Source organism: Dendrobium catenatum, unplaced genomic scaffold (assembly GCF_001605985.2).
Source record: "Dendrobium catenatum unplaced genomic scaffold, ASM160598v2 fragScaff_scaffold_565, whole genome shotgun sequence".
In the NCBI taxonomy this organism is placed as follows: Eukaryota; Viridiplantae; Streptophyta; class Magnoliopsida; order Asparagales; family Orchidaceae; genus Dendrobium; species Dendrobium catenatum.
The window spans coordinates 166,722-191,069 of NW_021319027.1; the positions used below are offsets into that span (position 1 = coordinate 166,722).

A 24,348-nucleotide genomic window follows, 5' to 3' on the forward strand; every position below is an offset into this window, starting at 1 on the left:
ATTTTTTTTGGCATCATACTTTAATAAGCAATCCATGCTTATAATAGTGGTGCTTTTATTTGAAAAGAACTTTTGGTTATATTTCTCAAAAAGGTTAAATAACAGAGATATTTGTTCAATTATGAGTAAAATAAAATCAAAATTATTTATTAAAATACCTTATTTAGATTATTAGAAAATCAAAATCACCTTTGATTTCAATATTTATTGGCCTGATTATCTTGTATTAGGGCCTGTAAACATGTATTGCACCTCATATTTTGAGAATTTTCTTTATTTGTTTCTTATTTTTCATAATTTTTATAAATTTAGTGTTAATTATGAAAATATCAAATGACTAAAAAATTTATTGAAATATTTAAAAAAGTTCATTGTTTTGATTATGAATATTTGGCTTAACAGTCATCTTCATTTGATTGAAAGTTGATTAATATGAGCTTTTTGATTATACCATATTGAAATTTTTTACTCGTTAAATTGGAATTGATGGTTTTTTTGAAGTAAATACATGGTAGATAAATTTGGTAAATTTTTCTATATTTTTTATTATTGCATTTCATATATGATGTTGACTTACATGGCATAGAAAATGTATCATTTTCATGCAAGAAAGGAAGAATATCTGTTAACGCTATAATGAATACAAGTTGGCTCTTAAAACATAATATTTGGTTAGGAAGGTGGATTGATGGGCTTTCTTTTAAATAAAAAGTTGGTAGTATAATCTTAGTTATAGCTTGTATCTAGAGGGTGATGACTCTTAAATAATTATTAAAAATCACATGTGAAAATAAATGATTAATATAAAAGATTGACATATTGATAGTTATGACAGATAACAGATGTAATGAAAAAAAAACTACATTAAAGCTGTATGTCTTGCCTTATTCTTCATAATTATACTCATGATGATATTTACTGTATAATACATTAAACTAATTGATAGATATAACTGAATTCAAACTGACATTAATATTGATACAACATAGCATATCATATTAATATGGCTTATTGAGTGATAATCTTCTTTACTTTTTTATTTTTTGTAATTTGATAGTTGATAGATCTCTTTTAACTATGCTGATCATATTGATTTATTATTGATTTTGAGATTTTTATTGCTCATAGTAAATGATGATTGATATTGACTAGAACTAGACATACATATTGATTCTTTTGTATTTCATTGAAAGCAGTGATAGAATTCTAGTTACTTGCTGGGCTTTAATGCTTATTTTGTCAATTTTTATGATTTAGTTCAAGGATGGCATCAATATTAGTTAGCGTGAGATTGATAGAGATCCTCATATTTTCTTTTAATTTTATTTGTATTTTTTTTATTTTTTTTGTAGTTAGGAGTTTGTGATAGAATAATAATTGTAATAATCTCCTAGCTATTATATATTGATTTTGGGAGAATGAATAAAATAAAATATTTTGAGATATACAATTGATAGTTACTTTTCATTGGATATACAGATTTATTATTGTGATGATTTATTGAAACTTTAGTTGATTAATTAAGAAGTTAAAATAGACAATTTTTTTGCAAATTTGACTCCAGGGATTTAGAAAGCAACTCATTTTGATATGTTGGTTGTGAATTTTAGCTATCAACGAAGAGATTTTGGATTTGAAGTTTGTGTATGTAATGTGTGTGTGAATTTACTTTAATTAGATCAACCAAATTTTAGCTCATTATAATGCTAATTTTGTATATTTTATTCTGGAATGATATCATCACTTTGCAATTTCATGATCAAGTTATTTTATGTCATTATAACTATCTCATCAAGATAGATGTTTCTTTCTTTGAATAATGCCAATTAAAGTATATTTAATCATACAATAATGGTTGAAATATAATTTAATAATGATTCAACTCTTTTAAGTGCTTTGAAATCAGTAATTTACGTCAAATATCATATTTAGGGTATGTTTGAGACAGTTGTAACGTTTTATAGCTTTGGTTGTGAAGTTATTGTGATTCGTGAGGAAAGAAAAATATCTATTTTGGATGCAAAAAATAGTTTTTCTTAATACAAATTTTTAAAAATAGTAAGAAAGCAACAACAAAAATAATAGCTAAATAAAATTATTATTGATGTTCAAAACAAAATAGTGAAAAAACTTTCCTAAATAAACCCTTAATCTAATAAAAATTTTGTGATCCTAATAATAATCGATTATAAAATACAAGTTTATTAACACCATTTAATATACTTAATTCGGCCCAATTTAACTTTATTTGAAAATAACAAATTCCAATATATCAGTGGGCTCCCATTGGTGCTTATGTTCAATTATTATTGATACTCAATCTTGTGGACATGTAATATTTACTATTATATTTCAAATAAAATTTTAAAGGTAAATATATTTCAAAGGGAGAGAGATATTGGGCTATTAATAAATTAATTATAGTGTTTTTTGAAAAAATAATTAAAATTGAAAAGGGGCTGTTTGCAATTTTCACTTTTAAAATATTGAATAAATACACATTTAAATATGTTTCTATTTTAAGTAAAAGTAAAATAAAGCAAATCAAAAATTTATTTTGACATCCCAACTTGCTTTACCAAAATGTCCAGAAGGTCAGCCACGATTTACACAACTCTCCTTGGCCTATTGGTTGAGAGCTTTGGATTCCAACTAAGAGGTTCAGGGTTCGAGTCTATGTGTATGCGTTGTGTGTGTGAGTTTGCCGTGAATGGCCTAAATGTCAAAAAAAAAAAAATTAATATTTTCAATTTATTATATTTCTTAATTGTTTATTTTTAATATATATAATTTTGAATTATTAAATTATTTATTATATCTATTTTAAAATTTTGTCACCTCCATTAGGCCTATTTATTTATTTGGTCGCTCGTATTTAGTTTTATTTGTAGTTTTCTTCTAAAATTTCGCGGCAGCTCAAATGTCAACCCCGTGCAGCGGCCTCTCTCGATGGGTCGACCCCGACGTCTTCTGCGATCTCTTCAGTCGTCTGCAGTCACTCAATATCTTTTTTCGTCGTTGGCTCATCTTCTGCCAAGGTGAGGCGGAGCTTCTTGAGGTGGAGGCTACCTACCTTAGTTGAAATTTACTGCCTTTTTTTTGCTTTAATTTTACTTTATATGTTGCTCGTATCCGAAGAGAACGGTATAAGGATTACTTTGCTATAATCTATGGAAATAGTTGGCTTATGATTAGGGTTTTTTTAATCTGCTTTCGATGGATGCAAGTTTTGGGTTTTTTTGAGCTTGTTGATTCCTTCAACTAAATTTATTTTGATGGTTTGGGGCCGCTTGTAATGAAGGATTCAGTTGCCATTTCAGTTAGCTTTGGTAATAATGGATAGAGGAAATATGTAAATTTAGCTAACCTAATTAACAATATAAGAGACTGGTATCTTTTCCCTTCCTTACATTAAAACGGTTCTGAGCTACCTGGGATTGGTGACTTCCACTAGAATTGTTATTTCCTATTTACTGAGGTCAAGTTTATAGTGATCAGTACAAAAAAAAAAAAATCCCAAAAATTTTAATGCTGTCTTGTAGATAGAAAGTAGATCCTTATGAAATGCTTCAAAGCAAGTGTCAAATAAGCTTTTATTCTCTCTGTATGATTTTGTTTTTGTAGAGAGAATTAGAGAGCTTCAACTTTTCTGTTTAAAGTTTCATTGCTATGAATATTCAAACGTAAGATATAGTGTTTGTTTTCAGTTGTGGTAGAAATAATTGAAAATGTTTTGAACAACATCGTTGCCATTACATTATTCCTTTGGTGGCTGTTAACTGCTAACAGCTAACTGCTTATGCTAGTGTTTCATTAGCAACAAAGTTTCTAACTACTAAAATGCTATACAGGCTAATGCGAAGTTAGAGTAACAAGGACTTATGTAAAGTTTAATAACTTTATAAATAAAAAAGGAATGAAATTGTCACATAAATAGGAGTTTGAATTTTTTATATTTTTATTTTTGTAAAAAATGAAGGACATGATGTAATAGTTGCACCCCCTCTGATCAATGTGCCTCTGCTATTTATTTTCATGATGAATGATTTTATTGCTCTTTGGTTGTTTAAAGTTTGAATGCATATTTTAAAAAGCATGAAGTTTGGCAAATCCATCTTTTGTTCTTATGTAGTTCGAGACCAACTTTGATTTTAGGCTTTCTTTGGGACGGCGTTCTTACTATTTCTTAAAGCAGCTTTCTAATACAAAAATTAAAAAATTTGTTTTAAAAAGCTGGTTTAAGAACCAGTAAGAAAGCCATCTCAAACAAAGCCTTAAACTTCACAACCTTGCTCAAACTTCTTCTAAAATGATTATTTAATTTTCACACTTACAATGAATGAAAACAAAAATACTACTTTAAAAGACATGTTTTTTAGATGCTAGCTACCAAACTTAGTGTGCTCTAGTGCCAATATTATCCAATAGTACCATGCTTTTCCAAAGGAAAAAATTAACTACAAAGAATTAAGAATGATAATGTAATCGCCTTCCACTCATCGCGTTTTCAGTCTTGTTCCTCGATGATTCCTAATTTCCTCAACAGATTTTGCTTGGCATGAAAGATCAAGTTGACATTTTAAACTTAAATGCACTACCGGTTCTAAATGTTTAGATTCTCATTTTCCCAGAGTTTTGAGAAAATAACTGTTTTTCCTCTTGAGTTTTGAACTTTAGGCCTTCATTTTTTTTGTTGAAGTCAGTATCAAAACCTAGTCGCTATTTTTTTTTCTTGAACAATTGATGATTCTTTTAATTGAGTATTGTGAATCTTTGTGTTTATTTTTAAATGTTAGGTCAATTTCAAATAACAGGTATTGCTTGTGTATAATTTTATAAATTCAAACTTCCTTTTACAATGTTTGAAAATTTTTGTTTTGTTATTTCTTAAAAGGTCAAGGTAATTCATGGATGTTTCTTTTACTAGTGAGAATGTACGCACACTAAGCACATTATGTTCACATACTTAATAATTTATGCTTTGATTTTGCAAAATTATAGAAGATCATTAAGTTAAATAAAAAATTGTTTTGTTTTTATTAAAATTAAATTAAGCATTTTTTAAATTATTATTTAGATCTTCACATGAGATGAGAAAATAATTCAATACTAAATTACACACACACATACATTATCTTTATTGGAGATTTAAGAAAATGGTTAGATGAATTAATTTGTTTTTTTTTTTAAATTAGACACTAAATGCTATGCAAAGTATAAAAAAATTTGACTACTTAGCAATTAGATACAAGTCTATAAGTCTCTTTCTAATTAATTTATGTAAATTAGATTGATAAATGTGGGCTCCAAAAATTCGGCCCTGGCCTCTGCCGCCCTCTAATTGCTTTTCTTTTGTTCGGGGGAGTTTTAACGGAGTTAAGTTTCGGGGTAAATTTTGGAAGGCATATGGGTTTGTAGATAAGACACTACCCAGAGATTTCGCCCTCATTTTGCGAGGACTTTATGATCTGAGTTCTAGTTTCCTATAGGCGCAAGCCCCTATAGTCAATTACCCCTCCCAATAATGAGTGAGAACTTTCGATTAAGACTAGTCGTCGATTAGATACGTAGTATCAGGCGTATATTTGCAGCATGGACTTGAGCTTTGAAGAGCTTGTAAATGGTTGATAATTTGAAGATTTGATATTTAAAATTAGAAATTTCACCATCTTGACCTAAAGCTGATAGTGGGGAATGGATGATAGACCCGATCAAGATCCCATAGTTCCGTCGTCCCGGCCCATCGTGGTCCCTGGTTTACTTAGTCAGAGGAGATAGTCGACCCAACTTGACAGAATGATCCTTGTCGGCAGCCATGGGTTTCTTCGTCCAAGGGGACCTTGCATACTTGGGGGTAATATTTGCCTAAGGGGACAAATTTGAATCCACCTTAGCTAACAAAGAGCTTTGTGCTCTATCAATTATATATTATTGATTCATATCTCAAGAATTTGATGCCACTAAAGAGCGTATTGGCTCTGGCCATAACTGGTATTTCGTGGTGCCATTTGGCGGCAAAATCACTCGGTTCAGAGGGCCCCAGGTCATAACTGTTTATCTTGCGGTGCCATTTGATGGCAAAACCGCCAGTTAGAGGACACGTACCACGTCCTTAATGGAAGGAGATTGTTTGAGAATAGATCCTAGTGATATTTTCGACCAGGTATTTAGCTCTATGTGAGCTGAAGTTATTTTCAAATTTGTCCACCTTGGCAAACTGTTGCGGATGGTGGATAGATTTTCTTTAAGTGGTTGATGATTGGATTTCAATTTTAAATATTTCTGGATTTTGATGATTTTTGAAAGTTTGGATTGTCGGGTTTTTAGAGTGATATTTTAAATATTTGGAATGGACTCCTCCGGTTGATATTAACATTCAACACGACCATCATCGAGGTGTGGGGTCATTTGGAAATTTAATGAATTTTCTTTGTTGAAGGTCTTATATGAACGTATAAAATAGATATTCCAGTCGATATCAGGACTGTATATATGTTTGATAGTTCGAATCGTAACAACTCCTATCTATCAGCATAGAAGGATCGAGCTCGTACTACGTTCATTTATTGACCCGCGCAACATCCCTAGACGTCACGTGTGTACCAATAACACGCTCGCCGGGGCCCATGAGGGTGTTTGGGGGTATTTTATAATTATTTGTTGAACCTTGTCGACTCCTATTTACCTGCTTAGGAGGATCAGGTTCAAATCTATTGACCTGCGCAGCATCCCTAGACGTCGCGTGTGTTCTTACAACATGCTCGCCGGGGCCCATGCGGGTGTATGATTGCACTTGCCCTTTTGTGTACCTATGTGTATACAAATTATGGTGTATGTGCGGGGAATATTTGTAAACGCCTTCTGTCCGCTTGCATCGATGTTGTGGATCCGGTGGCATGATGTAGCATCTTCTGAATTGAGTTGTTTGCTGTTTTGTATAGGTAAACTGTCGTGCACTACTTGTCTCTTTTTGCAGTCGGATCATAGTGCACTAACAAATCCCCTGCTTTTAGATACAGGTGAATCATAACGTTGTCACCTGATTGCAATGAGATATTTCATTGTTTTGATACAGACTTCCTTTTCTCATTCACCGAGAGGTCCTTATGGACTTTCATGACCAGTGCTTTGAAAATAACTCCTTTTAAGATTATCAGTGTAGTAGACTTGTTATTTCCGGTGTTTGTGGATGTCAGAACTGTTTTCTTCCTAAATACAGGACCAAGAAGAAATTTTGGAACACCAGGACACTTAGTTCGAATTTGCTCAAACATCTCTTCCATTATGTCAGGAGGTGTCCTTTTTCGTACATCGAGTTGTCTTCATACCCTACATACTTTGCAGCATCTCAATAACCGCTGCTGTAGGTGAGATATGTACTTGTGTCCACAGGGGTTCGTTGTACTCACAATATACCCTCTGTTGTTATCCACAAGCGGTTCATATTTATTTACAGGGACTCGTATTCACTACGACCTCCTAAAAGTGTTCGTGGAAGAGCCATTGTTCCTGCATTATATCTACCTTTCACCTATCTCATGATCGTACTTGTTTGTAGGGACGGGTCTTTTACTATCAAATGCCAGTATTGTCGTCTCAATCTACAGGCAATGTTGCTTGTGCTGGAGATTTCAATAGCGCATATAGGACACACATATGCATTCTGCAACCATTCGTTGTTCTTACATATACGATGTACTTGATCTTATAGAGATGGTTGTAAGTGTCCACTACATTCTTTGTTTGTACGCATTGAGGTCTTGTAGTGTGCCTGCTTGTACCTCGATGTTGGTTACGAGGATGTTGCATTGCAAGCATTGCACATTCTTCATGCTTTGCAGAGATGTTTAGATCTCCAAACTTGACTCATGATCATATCACTGCACCGCTCATGGATAGATCATTACATATATTGGAGCTCCTCTATTTGAGGTATTTGCTTGCCATTATATTGCAGTCCTTTTATACAACTGTTGGTAAGTCATATGGTTCATTGTATGTTGACTTCCGAGGATGCTAGAATACCCTTGCTATAAGAGTTTGCAGGTGCTTATATCTGTTGCATATCAGTCGTTGCATCAACTAATAGTTCTCTTCATTAGAGCTTCTAATCTTCAATATACAAGTTCATTGGTCGATTGATATGAATACTACATATTTCATGTTGGATATACATAAATCAAGGGCCCTGTAGCATATCTATTTTTCTCATTTGAAAGTAAACTCTTGTGTACTCATTTACACATTAGCCTTCATTGATAACAAAGGATCCGCTCTCCTACATCTCCCTTGCTTTTCTTGTGAACATATCACCACATGATTCTCGCTACAACTCATGCATATTTCATTGATTGTATTCTTATTGACATGCTCATTGCTCTTGCTCTTTTAATCATAAGCAAGTTGTATGTGTACCGTAGTTTACAACATATGCTCATTACAAGTCTTCTACACTTGTTTGTAGGCAAGTCTTGTGATGTCATTGGAAATTCAAGCTTCTTGCAGTTCGATTAAGTTTAAATTGGGTTTAGTTCTTTATGTTCATTTGAAGTTTGAATTCAGCTTGAGTTTAATATGCAAGTTCACTTGCAAGTCTAGTGCATATGTACTATGTCACATCTAAGTCCACAGGTTCTTGTTGTCCACATCTTGTTCCAGTTTGAGTTCAGAGTACATGTTGAAGTGCTTGTTCAAAGTCTTCTGAAGTCCTTGCAACTTCAATTACATGTTCGTATTGATATTTAATTCCGTTTCAAATTCGAACTTATTTTATTTGGTTCAGGTCTTGATTAATAATTTGAGTTATGTTCAAATACAAGTCAAGTCCACTAGTTCGTGTTCATTTGAGTCAAAATCAGGTCCGAGTGCAGTCATATATTCACCTAAAATTTCAGCAGCCTCCCGACGTCTCCCCCGTTTAGGAAAAAACTATGGAAAACTGGGCCTCCCGCCATGTTGAGAAAAACGTGTATGATAGGTGCCCTCATACGAGGACACCGCAGCCGTAAAGTCTTTGTCCCCATCACGCTAAGAAAAGCGTGTATGGGTCTTCGGTACCTGTTACAAGAAAAATAGTTGTTTCCCCTCAGGTATAGAGCCGTGTACGGGTACTTAAGAATTGTCTAAGTCACGCTAAGAAAAGAGTGCACCGGGCTTACCTGCCTCGTCGCATGCGTCGCACCGGATCCCCTCCCACGCTAAGAAAAGCGTGTATAAGTGGTTGATCAGCTCGACACACACACCAAGGAAAGGATTTTGGAGCCGAGTCGTTCACCTACCTCTTCGTAGTTGTCGCACCGGGTTCCCTTCCCACCACACTAGAGAAAAGCGTGTTTGCCGGCTCGACATGCACATCGAGGTAAGAGAGGGGGTTTTATTTTATTTTAATTAATTACAATTAATTAATAATAATAATAATTAATTATAATGAATTATGATTAGATTTAATTAATTATAATTAATATACGATTAATTATATTAAAATAATTAAACATAATTAAATTTAATTAATTATGATTAAGTAATGATTAATAATAATTAATTATCATTTAAAAAAATTATTTATAATTACTTTAATTAATTAAAACTAATTTACAGTTAATTAGTAATTATAATTAACACTAATCAAAGATAATTAACCTTAATTAATTATGATTAATTAAATATTAATTATAATTAATATAATTAATTGGAATTAAATTTAACTAATTAATACTAACTCATAATTAAATTAATTAATTATATTTAAAAATAAATAATTATAATAATAAAATAAAAAATGCCCAAAAAAGGCTGTTTGGCACGGGATTTGGCCGCAGAAGCTCTCCAAAAGGGAGGTCGCTACCTTCACAGCGGCGAGCTCCTGTGTTGATTACGATCAGACATGAAGGAAATGTCGTTGGAGGAGCGAAGTCAAACAGCACGGAGGCGAAGGAGCTACAGGATTTGGCCGAGATAGCACACGAAAGGGAGATCGTTAACTTCACAACGAGCGGCTCCCATGATTGGCTCCGATCAAAATGTCGTGACTTCTGGTCCGACTGAAGGGAACGTCGTCGAGGGAGGAAGCCGAAGACATGCACGATAGGGAGAAAGTGACCTTTACTGCAAGCGAGCTGCCGCGATTTCTTCCGATCAAATTGTTGTAGCTTCCGATAGACGGGAAGGGAAAGTTGTCGAATGAGCGAAGTCGTCCGGACACGAAGGAGGCGCGAAAGGGAGAAAGCTTCCTATCAAAGCGAGCGAGCTCTGATGTTGTTTCCGATCAAACCGTTGTAGCTTCTGGTCGGACAGGAGAAGGGAGGATCGTGGAAGGAGCGAAGTCGAATGGCGATGAGAGAGTTAGAGAGCTTAGGAGAGTGAAAGAGCGAGAAAGAGGAGGCCGAAGGCCTCATCTCTTTGGCCAACGACGCGAGCGAGTCGTGCGACGTGGGTCATGCGAAGCTCGACTTGCCGAGATCGTTGGATTGCATGGAAGGTATGGTATGCATTTTTTATTTTTTATTTTTTATTTTGTCTTAGGTGCAGGTCAACAATAAATAAGAAAATATCATGTAAAATTATAAATAAAAAATGAACGGATATGATTCTCTTTTTTATATAATGGGTTGATATTCTTCAATGGTGGCGTTTTAAGTATCTTTTAGGCTTCATTTGGTTTTCTCTTAACTTTTGTAAAAAGGTAGTTTTAAAAATGTTGGTGGAGCAAATGAAGTTCTCAAACGAAGAAGCATATGTCAAGAAACTTCTTAAAACAGTAAAAAATGAAGTTCTGTAAAAAAACATTTCCACATAAGCAACATATTTAAACAGCGTCAAATGCCGTTTCAAACGGAGAAGGAGAAAATAAGCTGCGACAAACGAGGCCTTAAATAGTAGCATAGAAAGTACATTACTGTTTATATAATTCACGGCTTCTTGAAGAGATATTCAGATAATTCTTGTATTCATGTGTGAGATTACAAGACTAGTATTTATAAACATTTTACAGAACTATCTAGAATTCCAAGAAGTGAGCTGGCACTCGTTTGTTATAACTGTCGCTGAGCTGTCCTTCCAGCTGGTTGAGGTGAGCTGTTTTCAGCCGGTATTTCTGTATTGTCTTTATCCTTCCTCAAGATGACGGTTCTGCTTGAAATGTCAGGTTGCTCCTTAGCTGCTTGAAACGATTTGTAGACAGAGGTTTGTTTAGTATATCTGCTATTTGGTCTTGAGTTGTAATCGGGACTATACTGATATGTTGAAACTGAATATGATCCCAGATGAAATGTTGGTCAATTTCAATATGCTTTGTCCTTGCATGGAATATAGGGTTATTTGCTAATGCTATTGCTGATGTATTATCACACCTTATTTCAGTTGGTGTGGTGAGTTCTATATTAAAATCTTTGAGCAGTTTTCTTATCCAAATAACTTATGTTGTTGCCTCAGCCAGTGCCTGTATTCCGCCTCTGTGGAAGACCGGGCCACTGTGTGTTGTTTCTTTTCACACCATGAGAGAATAGTATTTCCTAAAAACGTACAATATCCTGTTGTCGACCTTCTCGTTTGTTTGTCCCCTGCCCAGTCAGCATCTGAGTAGGAATGAACTTCAAGTGGTCCAGTTGAAACTGGAATGCCAAAGTTAACTGTGCCTTTTATATATCTCAGCAGTTTCTTGAGCATATGCATATGTTCTTGAGCTGGATTGTGCATGTTTTGACATAGCACGTTAACTGCATATGTAATATCTGGTCTGGTGATGGTTAGGTACTATAAGGCTCAAGTAATTTGGTGATATGTGTGAGCTTCCATCGTGATCGTGTCAATTTTGGTTACTGTTGTGTATTTAGTATAGGTAGGAGTAGCTGTTGGTTTGCATTGAGTTAGTCCTGCATTCTGAATTATAGACTTAGCATATGTTGTTTGAGACATGAAGTAAGTATCTTCATTTTTGTTGATCTGTATACTGAGGAAGTTTGTGATTGTCCCCAGGTCTTTCATGGCGAATTTCTAATTTAACTGTCTGATTGTTTGAGCGATCATGGTGCTATCATTACCAGTTAATAAAATGTCATCCACATAGATTATCATGTATATCTCCACTTGATTTTGTTGAAACACAAATAAAGAGGTGTCAACTATGCCATTCTTAAACCCGATAGACTTGAGATGGGTGCTAAACGTTTTAAACCATTGCCTCGGGACTTGTCTAAGCCCATATAATGCTTTGTGTAATTTGCATACATAGTTGGGATTAATGGTATCCTCAAATCCCTTTGGTTGCTTTATATAGACTTCTTCATCAAGATCACCATGTAAGAATGCATTGACTACATCTAGTTGATGTATAGGCCATTGTTTTGATAGAGCTATTGTTATCAATGCTCTAATCGTGGGAAATTTAGCCACAGGGCTAAATGTATCTTAATAATTGATCCCATATTCTTTATTGTTCCCTTGTGCTACCAGCCTAGCTTTGAATCTTGCCACTGATCCATCCGAATGCCATTTCGTTTTATATGTCCACTTGCAGCCCAAAACCGATGCATTTGCTGGATATGGAACTAAATGCCACGTGCCTTGTTTCTGCAATGCCAGAAATTCTTCAGCCATAGCCTTACGCCAGTGAGCATGCTTAATTGCTTCTGTGTAACTTGTAGGATCAACTTCACTGGATGTTGCTTCATCAGTGTGAGTGTGAAGCAGATTAAATATTTGTTTTGGGCGGAGTGATCCCGTCTTTTGCCTTGTGATCATTAGATGTATAGATCTTGCACGGTTTTGTTGATTTACTGAAGATGTGTCTTCTGAAGCTCTGTGAGATGATTGTGGAGGGGAGTTTGATGTATGATTCATAGGAACCAAAGAGTTAGGAGGGGTATATGGTTTTACTGTAGGGTGTATGATATTATTTTCAGTGGGTATGTGTGATGTGGAAGTAGAAGACCAGGTGGGGATTGGATTGGTGATGTATCTGAGGGTTGATTTGGTATGATTGTTTTGAATGGAAAATTGGTTTCATCAAAGATGACATGTCTAGATGTATATGTTTTGCAAGTGATTGGATCATAACATTTGTACCCTTTTGATATGGATGAATAGCAAATGAAAACACAAGAAATGGATTTTGGTTCAAGTTTGTGTCTTTTGTTTGGTGGCTGTAATGGGAAATAGAGACACCCAAATGTTTTTAATGTTGAGTAATCGGGTGTAATATTGTGTAGATATTGCAACAAAGATACATTATTTGTAATTTTTTATGGTAATTTGTTAATAAGAAAAGATGCAGTGACAACTGCTTCAGGCCAAAGACTGAGAGGTAATGCAAGAGTTCTGGTGGTCTCAATCAAGTGCCTGTGTTTCCTCTCGGCCACACCATTTTGTTCTGGTGTGTAGGGACATGAGGTCTGATGTTGTATGCCATGTCGAATGAGAAAATCATTCATGTGTGAGTTCAAATATTCGGTTCCCCCGTCAGATCTCAAGCATTGTATTTTATGTTGAAGTTGATTTTCAATCAGATTTTTAAATTTTATAAAGAGCCGTGTAACTTCAGATTTTTGTGTCATTGGAAATACCCATGTGAACCGAGAAAAATCATCTATGAAAACAATGTAGTATTTGAATCCATGACTTGATACAACCGGGGAAGGTCCCCACACATCAGAGTGGATTAAAGCAAGAGGTCTAGAAGATCTAGTTTCTGACTTAGAGAAATGCAGTTTGTGAGTTTTAGACAGAACACAGTCGTGACACAACACTTGAGAGGTGGGTATTTGAAGATGCTTGTGATGAGTTGAGATAAGCTTAAGAACATGATGATGAGGATGTCCAAGGCTTTTATGCCAGAGAGTGGGACTGATGCATTGCAGTGAGAGCTGCTTTATTCTGGGCTGATATAGGATACATGCCTTTAGAGCTTGGTCCCTTGAGAAGAACTTGATGTATCTTCAAGTCCTTGATTACAAAACCATGAGCATCAAATGATATTGAAATGTTGTTAACTTTTGTGAGGGCAGATATTGACAGTAAATTGTAAGAAATTTGAGGAATATGAAGTATCTAGGATAACCGAAGCTTATTGTTGGGAGTAGGTAGGATGCCGGATCCAGCGTGAGCTATGGGAATGCTTCTGCCATCACCAATCGTTACAATGTCTGTTCTCATATACAATCTTGGTTGATTTAGATTGTCCGATGAGTTTGTCAAGTGAGATGATGCTCCTGAATCCAGATACCAATCTGGATTATTCTGATCAGTTGTCATTACCATTGCTTTTTGAGTTGATTGCTATTTCTGATCGTAAGGTTGAGGGCTGTAATCAGGATTCAGTCTATGCCAGCATTCTGTAGCAGTATGTCCTCTTTTATTACATATTTGGCATGTGGGAAGAGATTGTTAGATCCTGTTCTTGAACCGGATTGCATAGATCTTCCTCTGCCCCGACGGCCTCTTCCTCTGTATGAATACAGTGCAGTCCCAGTTTCTGCCATTGACAGATTCTTCAATGGTTCTGTTTGAATGTGAATTTCTTCACTGAGAAGAAGTGAATATAAGTCATCAAGACTTATGGGATGTAACGTGGTTCTGATTGACGTTATAAATGCCTGGTATGCTGGTGGAAGTCCATTGATCGTATACATAAGAATGTCTTCATCTTCTATGGTGGATCCTGCAGCTGTGATCTGATCAACAATAGTCTTGATCTCTGTGAGATACTGGGTCATCGTCTGTGTTTTCATTGTTAAATTGTGCAGCTCATTTTTTAGCTGTATTACCATAGATCTGTTTGTTGTTTGCAGTCTTCTTTCTATGATGCTCCAGATCGCTGAACAGGATTCTAGATTAATCACATATGGCAGAATTGATGCTGATATCGTGGAACAAATTGCTGCAGCAAGATTTTGATCAATCAAAATCCATTCTGCGTATTGTGGATTTGCTACGATTCTGCCTTCATCTGTCTGCGTATCTTTCGCCGGTGGACACGCATTTGGAAGAAGAAATTGTAGAAACCCATTTGCCTTGAGTAGTTTAATGATTTGTGATTTCCAGATTGTGTAATTCTCACTCGTCAGTTGAGTAGGTACCATATTTCGAATATTGGAGATCACGAACTTGAGTGAAGCAGGGATTGTAGATCCTTCTGTCATGGCTTCTGTTGGTTCGCCAATTTGAGACGAAACAGAGGATTGTGCCATTAATAGCGTAGCTCTGATACCATGAAGAGATATTCAGATAATTCTTGTATTCACGTGTGAGATTACAAGACTAGTATTTATAGACATTTTACAGAACTATCTAGAATTCCAAGAAGTGAGCTGGCACTCGTTTGTTATAACTGTCGCTGAGCTGTCCTTCCAGTTGGTTGAGGTGAGCTGTTTTCAGCAGGTATTTCTGTTACTGTCTTTACTTCTAAAGTCACAAAATTTTAACTTTTATGATATACAGACATGTTCTAGTGCATCTAGTTAGAAAGCATAAATTTGAAGAGATATTACTGATTTGAGTATTTCAGTTTCATGCCCCTTTATAAAGTTACAGTTTTCTTCTTTTGTGACAAATAATGCTAATGTTGTCAATCCCCAGAATACTGCAGACAGGGCTGAAGGGCAAGCAATTGGTGTTTGCATTTTAGAAGAATCAATTAACCATTGTTGTGTTATTTTTCAAGTTGTGGATTCTTCAGTAAATACTTTCAATGTCTCGTTCTTCACTTGATGAGGTGTCACCGACTGGTTCTTTCATCCGCACACCTTCAACCTTTCGCAATTTTATTTCAAAAGATTCAGCATCCCAGTTCCCTGCAGTATCTGGAAGATACCATCTTTACATATCTTATGTATGCCCCTGGGCATCTAGATGTTTGGCATATTTGAAGCTCAAGGGGCTTGAGAAGGCCATTGGTTTCACGGTGACATTTTTTTTGCTTCGAAAGACTTTGTCATACTGTATTTTATATCATTACATATTTAGTTCTTAAAGATCTGTAGTTCCATTTAGGCAGTAAAAACCAAATGGGAAAGGACCAAAGAGACTGATGAGCATTTGGGCTGGGTCTTTCCTCGTTCTACCACAGAAGAACCTGGGGCTGATCCCGATCCTTTGAATGGAGCCAGGAGTATCAGGGAACTTTATGAGCTTGCAAATTCAAATTATTCAGGAAAATATACTGTTCCTGTGCGTATATGACAATTTTTATTTTTTATTTTATTTTTCACTTTGGAATCTATTTCCGGCAAGAATTTTCTTTCTTCTGTTTGGGACGGCTTTCTTATTGTTTCTTAAATCAGTTTTTTAGCATAAAAATTTTAATTTTTTAACTAAAAAGTTATTTTAAAAAGCAATAAGAAAGCAGCTCCAAACGAAGCCTAAGACAGCATGTAATTATTTTAAAAATTATGCAACAGGTCCTTTGGGATAACCAGCTTAAAACAATTGTAAATAATGAGAGTGCAGAAATAATCCGAATGCTCAACAGGGAGTTCAACGAAATAGCGGAAAATCCTGATTTGGACTTGTACCCCTCTCACCTGCAAGCAGTAATTGATGAGGTCAATGAATGGGTTTATGAATCGATAAACAATGGTGTATATAAATGTGGTTTTGCTCAGAAACAAGGGCCTTATGAAGAGGTAATGATTTTCTTCTCCATTTGAACAAAATTTTGTTCTTTCTGACGTTTTCTGCTTCCACATAGGCTGTAGTAAAGTTATTAGATGCTTTGGACAAATGTGAGGAGATACTAAGCAAGCAGCGCTATATTTGTGCGAATGAGCTGACAGAGGCTGATATTCGTCTTTTTGTAACTTTGATTAGGTTTGATGAGGTAAAAATCTTCAAAACATATTAGGTGGCATGATTTCTTAATTGCTAGTTGCGAGAAGAGCTGTTTACTAATTTTTTGTTATGCAAGTCTTCTTATTCCTTTTAATTACTTAGTTTTATATTTATTAGTTTATTTTCTACCATACATTGCACTTAATCAATCCACTTGAGTTCATCTTTTCCAACTCCTATTCTATAGATGCTACTTCTCCCATGTCCCTAGTGTAATCATTTTTCACTCTAAATTTCACATAAATTTATACTAACATTCTCATTTATTCCACACTACTTTGTTATTTTACATATTTGTTTTAATACAATTTTACGAACTTATGCTTTAATGCCCATAATATTCTTTTTATCATACATATTATTGAGATATTCCTACATTTAACTTCCATTAGTAGCTAGAAATTATAGCTTCATATAATTTTATTATAATAGAGTTAAGGTGAATAAACCTATCTGATGTGAAACTACTAGGTGTTACTTGAGAAATTAAAAGAGACAATTGATTAAAACTTGCTAATAAAAATTATTGCTTGCAAATAAAGAGAAGTTAGGAATTCCAAGTATTTAACTTGCTTAGGAAAAGAAATGCTTTTGAGATTAACCAAACAATCAAATCAAAATTCAAGACAAGAGTAAATGTTACATGCACATAACATAACCCACCATTTAATAACGAGAGGTTCACCTTGAGTACCTTCTCACTCAATCACTCTTAAGCTTTAGCGGAGAAAGACGAACCATACGAGGAAGAATATTACCACTAGGAAGGTGGCGTCGAAAACCTTCGTTGATGGAGAGGTAGCCGGCGGTGGAGGAGGCGGTGGGTGATTGACGATTATCCAACGACCCGGTTGAAGGTGCTCTTCGATCGATAGTGTCAGCTGGTATAAGATGCGGTCGATGTATCTGTCGACAATCTCGTCGTTGCCAAAGTACATGTCAAAGAACGGGGATCCAAGAATATCCGTTCGTCCTTTCTCGTCGAAGAGAAATCCGTGGTCGACCTTAGGGTCGGACATACACCAATGGTAGAAGGGAGGAAAGAACTTGTCTTCTTCTCTTGGCTTCAAACAACATGAGAGTTTTAGGTTTTCCAATGGAGAGGATGCAAGTGAAGAGGGGTGGCCAAGGGGAAGAGAGGGGAGGGCGGCTTGGTTGAGAGGGAATTAGGTTAGGTTAGAGGGTGGGAGAGAAAGTATTAGTAAATCGGAAATTAATTCGGATTTAAGTGGATTTGGAGGGAATTAAATTTGAAATTTGATTTCAAAATCAAATAGGGTGAGGGTTCAAAGAGGAAAAAAAACAAGAGAGGAGCCCAATAAGGGGGCCGGCGGCATTAAGAGGAGGAGGAGGTTTGTGGGGAGGGATTTAAGAGTTTCCAAAACAACTCATGGGAATTAGGAAAGGCAATAAGTAATCCAATCTAATTTGAATTTCAAATAGGCTTGATTTTATGCACTTTCCTAATTAGGATTTCCAAACAAGGAAATTATTTGAAATTTCAAATAAGATTAATTTATTTCCTTTTCCACTTGGAGTTAATTTAGGAAGGGAATTACGATAATTGAAATCATCATAATTGAGGTGGAGCCAAGGAGAAGGCCGACGACAATAGGAAAGGGGGAGATGGCGTCGGGTGTGAGGAATGGAGGCTTGAGCCGCCGGTTGGAGGGGGGGATTTTGATGCTTCTTAAAGGTGGGATTTGAATCGGGATGGATACAAGGGTGGAGATCGGTAGATAAGTGGGTAGTGGCTGGCGGGTGTGGAGAGGAGGCGGGTGTGGAGAGAAGGGGGGGGGGAGGGAAGATGGAGACCACGAGCCACAGACTCTTTCAATGACTAGTGGGTGTTGCACTTGCTCGCACTCTGGACTCTCTCTTCTCTCAAGCACACACACAAGAAGAAGAAGAAGACAAACTCAAATTTTATTCAATCATTCATCATACTCTTACAACACATAAGACCAATATATATAGGTCTCAAACATGAAAAAAGAAAAGTACACAATTACTCTCCGAGCTACAATAACAAGACACTTCCCCATAGGTGTAAATTCGGAAAACAACAAAACTACATAAAACATAACATAAAGAAATGCATCAAAAGTTATGATGCACAGACATGGACACGACGACATGGATATGACACGGACACGGGACACGTCAATTATTGAAAATATAGGATACGGATACTGGTTGAACACGGTATTACAGTTTTTATATTTAAAAATAGTGTATAAAAGTTAAGTATAATTTTAAAAATAATTTGAAAATAATAAGTCATTTAACTAAAATTTGTGCTTAAAATGATTAGTATTAGGATGTCGAGAGTCAGACGTCGATGCCGTTTATCAGTCATCGAGAGAGGAGATGAAAATACCTTCACTGTCAAACAGAAATGAAAATGAGAATATTCGATGATTGGTATTAAGTGCAGATGTTAATTTGGTGTTGTAGATAGGAAATAAGATATTTAGTTTAAATCCTGCAAAATACAAGAAATTATATTTAAAAAAATTCATAAAATATTTAAGAAATGCGTGTCGGATACGCGTGTCCAATTTGTATTTAATATTTTTTAATCAGACACATTTTCAGCGTGTCCGACAATGTCGGAGGAGTGTCGGACGAGTGTCGTGTCGGATACGGTGTCGGACACTGCACGCCTCTTTGAGGAGTGTCGGTGCACCATATATCAAAAGTAAGGCGTTAAATCATAGCTGTTGATCTGCTATTCCTTTGTCGATAAACTTGTTGATAATGTCTGCGATGTCCTCATCATTCTCCCCAGGTGGGAGAAAACTCAACCCTATCGAGTGAGTGTCCCTAGAGCTCTCGTACAACTATAGGAGGTATGGATCTAAACTCTGCAGCTCCTCTCGATCAACCCACGTATCCTCTGTCAACGGGGTCCCTTTCCAGTAAACTAAGTATCTTCGACGTCCCCCTTCTTTCGTGGAAATGATCTCATCATCTAATATGGCTTCGATCTTCTCCACATCGGGTAAGTGAGGCAAACTGGGGAGTGGAGGTAGGCTCGGGATCTCACCAGGTGGGGTCGCGAAAGGCTCATTTGCAAGTGGATTACTGGGGCTAAGCTCTGGTCCCTCGAAGGTTATTAGATCTTCTATATTAAATGTAGGATTAATATTAAAATCTTTTCGGAGGTCTAGCACATAAGCATTACCTTTTTATCTTTGAAATTATCTTGAAAGGTTCGACACTTCTCGCATGCAACTTCTTTGCAGATCCTCGAGAAAAATGCTCCGGACGGATTCACACCATGACAAAGTCTCCAATTTTGAATTCTTTAAATCTTCTTTTATGATCAATAATAAGTTTACAATTAGTGTTGTTTTGTTCAATTTTCTTTTTAATTTCTTTGTGTAACTCCTGCAGATGAGATGTGAATGTATATGCAGACTCTGATATTCTAACCCTAGGACTCATGGGAATCAGATCAATGGGTTGTTTGGGTAGGTATTCATATACGATCTCAGCACGACTAAGGCCAGTGGTTCTGTTAACAGAGTTTTTATATGAAAATTCAGCAATAGGCAGCTTAGAATCTCAATCTCTAATGTGTTCGCCTACTAAAATCCTTAAAAGGTTTCCTAAGCTTCTATTAACTACCTCGGTTTGTCCATTAGTCTGGGGGTGGAAAGCTGTTGAAAATTGAAGTTTCGTATCTGATGCTATCAAGAATTTCTGTACTTTTCTTTTATTTAAACAATAGTATATTTTGTTTTCTATTTTATTTTCTTTTCTTTTTTAGCTATCCAATGATGGGAAAGCATCCAATGATCATGGTAGATAGCATAAGGCTTGGTAGACCTTTGGTTTGCTGGCTCGACTGGTCCTTGACTGCTGATGGTTCACAGGTTGGCTGTTTTGGAGCACTTGGTATTGAATTCATTCTCTTGAGTTGTTTGATCTGAAGTTTAGTAGCTCATTAATATCCAAAAAGGTACCTCATTAAGAAGAATTACTTTTGGAGTGGCCTTGTCTCTTCCCCTTCCCCCTTGCTTCTTGTCTCTTGGAAAACCGTGACCTGCTCTTTAATAGTGGTTGAATTCAATGCAGAATATTAATATGGAAATTGCTGTTTTTTCGTACCGGGCCTCATTGAATTCCAGCTGGCTATTGTTTCCGTGCCTGGTCCTTTTTTTCGAAACTGTGGCCCCTTGTTTCCATGAATTCCTTGGCTCCCGTGAATGTCTCTTCGGTTTTGGCTTTGGGCTGTTTGTTTTAGGAGACCAATTATGATGTGACTCTTGGCATTCTCCTACCATGCCTATAAATAAGAGTAGATGTTGTGAAGGAAGTTAGTTGATATTTGTGAGCATATTTGCTATTAAACCTGCAGGTTTGTTTGGAAATCATGCGGGCTCTTTCCACCCTTCTTTCTCATCCCCTCCGGAAATCCTGCGGGCTCTTTCCACCCTTCTTCTCGGGCTTCTAACCTCTTCGTCTCTCCGCAAGTGCCACTCCATCTGTATCCTTATTCTGAACAGTGAAGCAACTTTAGGGTGTCGTGTTTTGGTTGATTTGGGAGAATTTGGACAATCTTGCAGTGGTGGACCATCGGTTTGCTAGTCTTATGCACTTTTCTTATTTAACCTACAATTCGATGCATGTGAGGAACCCGCTCTGATGGTTGTATGAGGATAGCGTCTTTTTAATTTTCTTTATTTCTCCTAATATTTCTTGTTGTGTTTGTCAAGTCTTAGTTGTCTGCTTTTATTTTAATAAAGTTTGTTTTAAGTTCTATCCATTGCGTCAATTTCTTCTTGTGTGTCTACATCAACTTGGTATCAGAGCAACTTCGTCTTTTTTTTTTGTTTATAGGAGTCTTTCTCTTTCGTGTCAAAAAATAAAAAATGGCTAATGAACAAGGGGATTGGCAACAAGTGATGCAACAATTAAATAATATGCAACATCAAATTAATACGGTAGCTGAGGTCATTGTTAATCTAAATGTCTATCAAGCTAACGTTAATCCTAGCATAATATCTTCTGGGAGTGAAGAGGAAGAACCTAGAATTCGAAATAGGCGACAAAGAAATTGGGATCACGGAATTAAAATCGACGTTCATAATTTTGAAGGAAAATTGCAACCTGAACAATTCATAGAATGGGTAGAAAAAATGGATCAGTTTTTTGAATGGAAAGAAATTCTGGATAATCGAAAAGTTGAATTTGCAAGTTTTAAACTAACGGGGCATGCATTAACTTGGTGGAAAAATTTACAAAACAACAGATTAAGAAGAGGCAAAGAAAAAATTCAAACCTGGGATAGAATGAAGGAAAAGATGAAAGGAAAATTTTTACCTTCTGATCACTCGAGAACTATTTTTCAGGAGTTTAATAATTTGCGTCAAGGTAATCAAACTGTAGAAGAATACACTGAAAATTTTTACAAATTGCATGCCAGAAATGATTTGGATGAGTCTGAAGAGAAAACTGTAACGAGATACCTCAATGGACTAAAATGAACAATTCAAGATCAACTCAACTTACATCATGTCGTTAAATTAGATGAAGCTTATCGGATGTCTTTGAAAATTGAAAAGCAACATTTACGGGGATCCAATAAAATCACTGAAACATATAAATGAAGGTAAACGAGTGGAACTAAAACTCAGACTTCTGCGGGAACTTCGAATGTAAAAGTAAAAATTGTTGAAAGTCAAAATCAAGAAAAGGAGTAGCAGGAAATAAACCGTCTGAACAATCTAAGCAAATTGGACCTTGTTACAAATGTGGGTTATATGGTCACTTGTCAGCTACTTGCAGAAAGAATAATCATCCACGAACTAATTTCATAAAATGTGAAAATGAGATAGAAGAAGAGGAGAATGAAACAGAATCTGAAAATGAAGCTGAATTAGAAAAATTTGATTTAGAAGGTGATGAAGGAGAACCATTGTTAGTAATTCGACAAGTCTTAACTGCTCAAACTGAAAAGGAAGATAAATGGCTTAGGAGGAACATTTTTAGAACTACCTGTACTGTTGAAGGAAAATTTTGCACTTTAATGATTGATAGTGGAAGTTCATGGAACTTTGTATCACAACATATGGTAAAGAAACTAAAGCTGAAAACAAAACCTCTTGATAAGTCGTATAAAATATCTTGGTTCAAAGAGGGAAGTGAGGTTCTTATAAATAAACAATGCACTGTGAACTTAACGATTGGAGGAACTTATAAAGACCAAATTGTTTGTGATGTTGTGCCTTTGGAAGTATGTCACATCCTTTTAGGTCGTCCCTGGCAGTATGATCATAAAACCATCCACAATGGAGAAAAGAATACATATTCTTTCATTAAAGATAACAAAGAATTCACACTCTTTCCACAAAGAAACATTCCTGATCCAGTAACAAAGAACAATAAACCTGTCAAGTCTTCCACTTCTGAATTGCTTTTGAATACAAACGAGTTAACAAAATCTGATGTGATATATCTGTTATTTGGAAAAGAGTGGTTTAGATTTTGAAATTCCTAAAGAAATACAACCATTGCTTGATGAATTTTCTGATTTGATACTTGATGAATTACCAACTGGATTACCTCCAATGAGAGATATTCAACATCATATTAATTTGATTCCTGGAGCTACATTGCCTAATCGCTCACGTTATAGAATGATTCCAAATGAACATCAAGAACTTTCTAAACAAGTGTCGGAACTGTTGGAAAAAGGTTTAATCCAGGAAAGTCTGAGTCCTTGTGCTGTGCCTGCTTTACTTACTCCTAAAAAAGATGGAACTTGGGGAATGTGCGTAGATAGCCGAGCTATAAACAAAATAACCATAAAATACCGATTTCCAATTCCTAGACTGGATGACATGCTGGATATGTTAAGTGGTGCTAAAATTTTCTCAAAAATTGATTTGAAAAGTGGGTATCATCAGATAAGAATTAGACCTGGAGATGAATGAAAAACTGCTTTTAAAACCAAAGAGGGCTTATATGAATGGCTTGTTATGCCTTTTGGTTTGTCTAATGCTCCGAGTACTTTCATGCGAACTATGAATCATGTTTTACGATCTTTTATTGGGAAGTTTGTGGTTGTATATTTTGATGATATTCTGATTTATAGCATTCACCCATCTGAACACCTTTTTCATGTTAAAGAGATTCTGAAAACTTTGAGAGAACAGAAGTTGTACATCAATTTAAAAAAATGCTCTTTTATGACTTCGAGTTTGACATTTTTAGGTTACATTATATCTGCTAAAGGAATCAAAGTAGATCCTGTAAAAATCGAAACAATAAGAAGCTGGCATGTTCCTAAGAATATCAAAGAGGTAAGAGGGTTTCATGGGTTATCATCTTTTTATCGTCGGATCGTTAAGAACTTCAGTACTGTTATTTCTCTTATCACTGACTGTTTGAAAAAAGGAACTTTTAAATGGCCCCCTGAGGCTGACACTACTTTTCAATTGATCAAAACAAAAATGAGTCAAACTCCTATTCTTAGCTTACCAAATTTCGAAAAAGTTTTTGAAGTTGATTGCGATG

General features: G+C 35.6%; 1 protein-coding gene across 7 annotated transcripts in view; it reads left to right on the top strand.

Annotated features, from left to right (window-relative positions):
- Window positions 1–2,884: 2,884 nt before the first annotated feature.
- The window catches only part of LOC110112396 (glutathionyl-hydroquinone reductase YqjG), a 33,170-nt gene continuing 11,706 nt past the window's right edge, over window positions 2,885–24,348 (top strand). The window contains exons 1-6 of one of the 7 annotated variants that reach the window (XM_020844623.2): window positions 2,887–3,038; window positions 14,784–15,372; window positions 15,571–15,895; window positions 15,985–16,161; window positions 16,392–16,616; window positions 16,682–16,810. In XM_020844623.2, the coding sequence (XP_020700282.1) occupies window positions 15,683–15,895; window positions 15,985–16,161; window positions 16,392–16,616; window positions 16,682–16,810 (744 nt within the window). In that variant the 5' untranslated portion in view covers window positions 2,887–3,038; window positions 14,784–15,372; window positions 15,571–15,682. Of the gene's footprint in view, window positions 3,039–9,788; window positions 10,478–14,783; window positions 15,373–15,570; window positions 15,896–15,984; window positions 16,162–16,391; window positions 16,617–16,681; window positions 16,811–24,348 lie in introns of those variants that run through there. The other 6 variants (XM_020844619.2, XM_028694802.1, XM_020844612.2 and 3 more) reach the window with 6 other exon arrangements.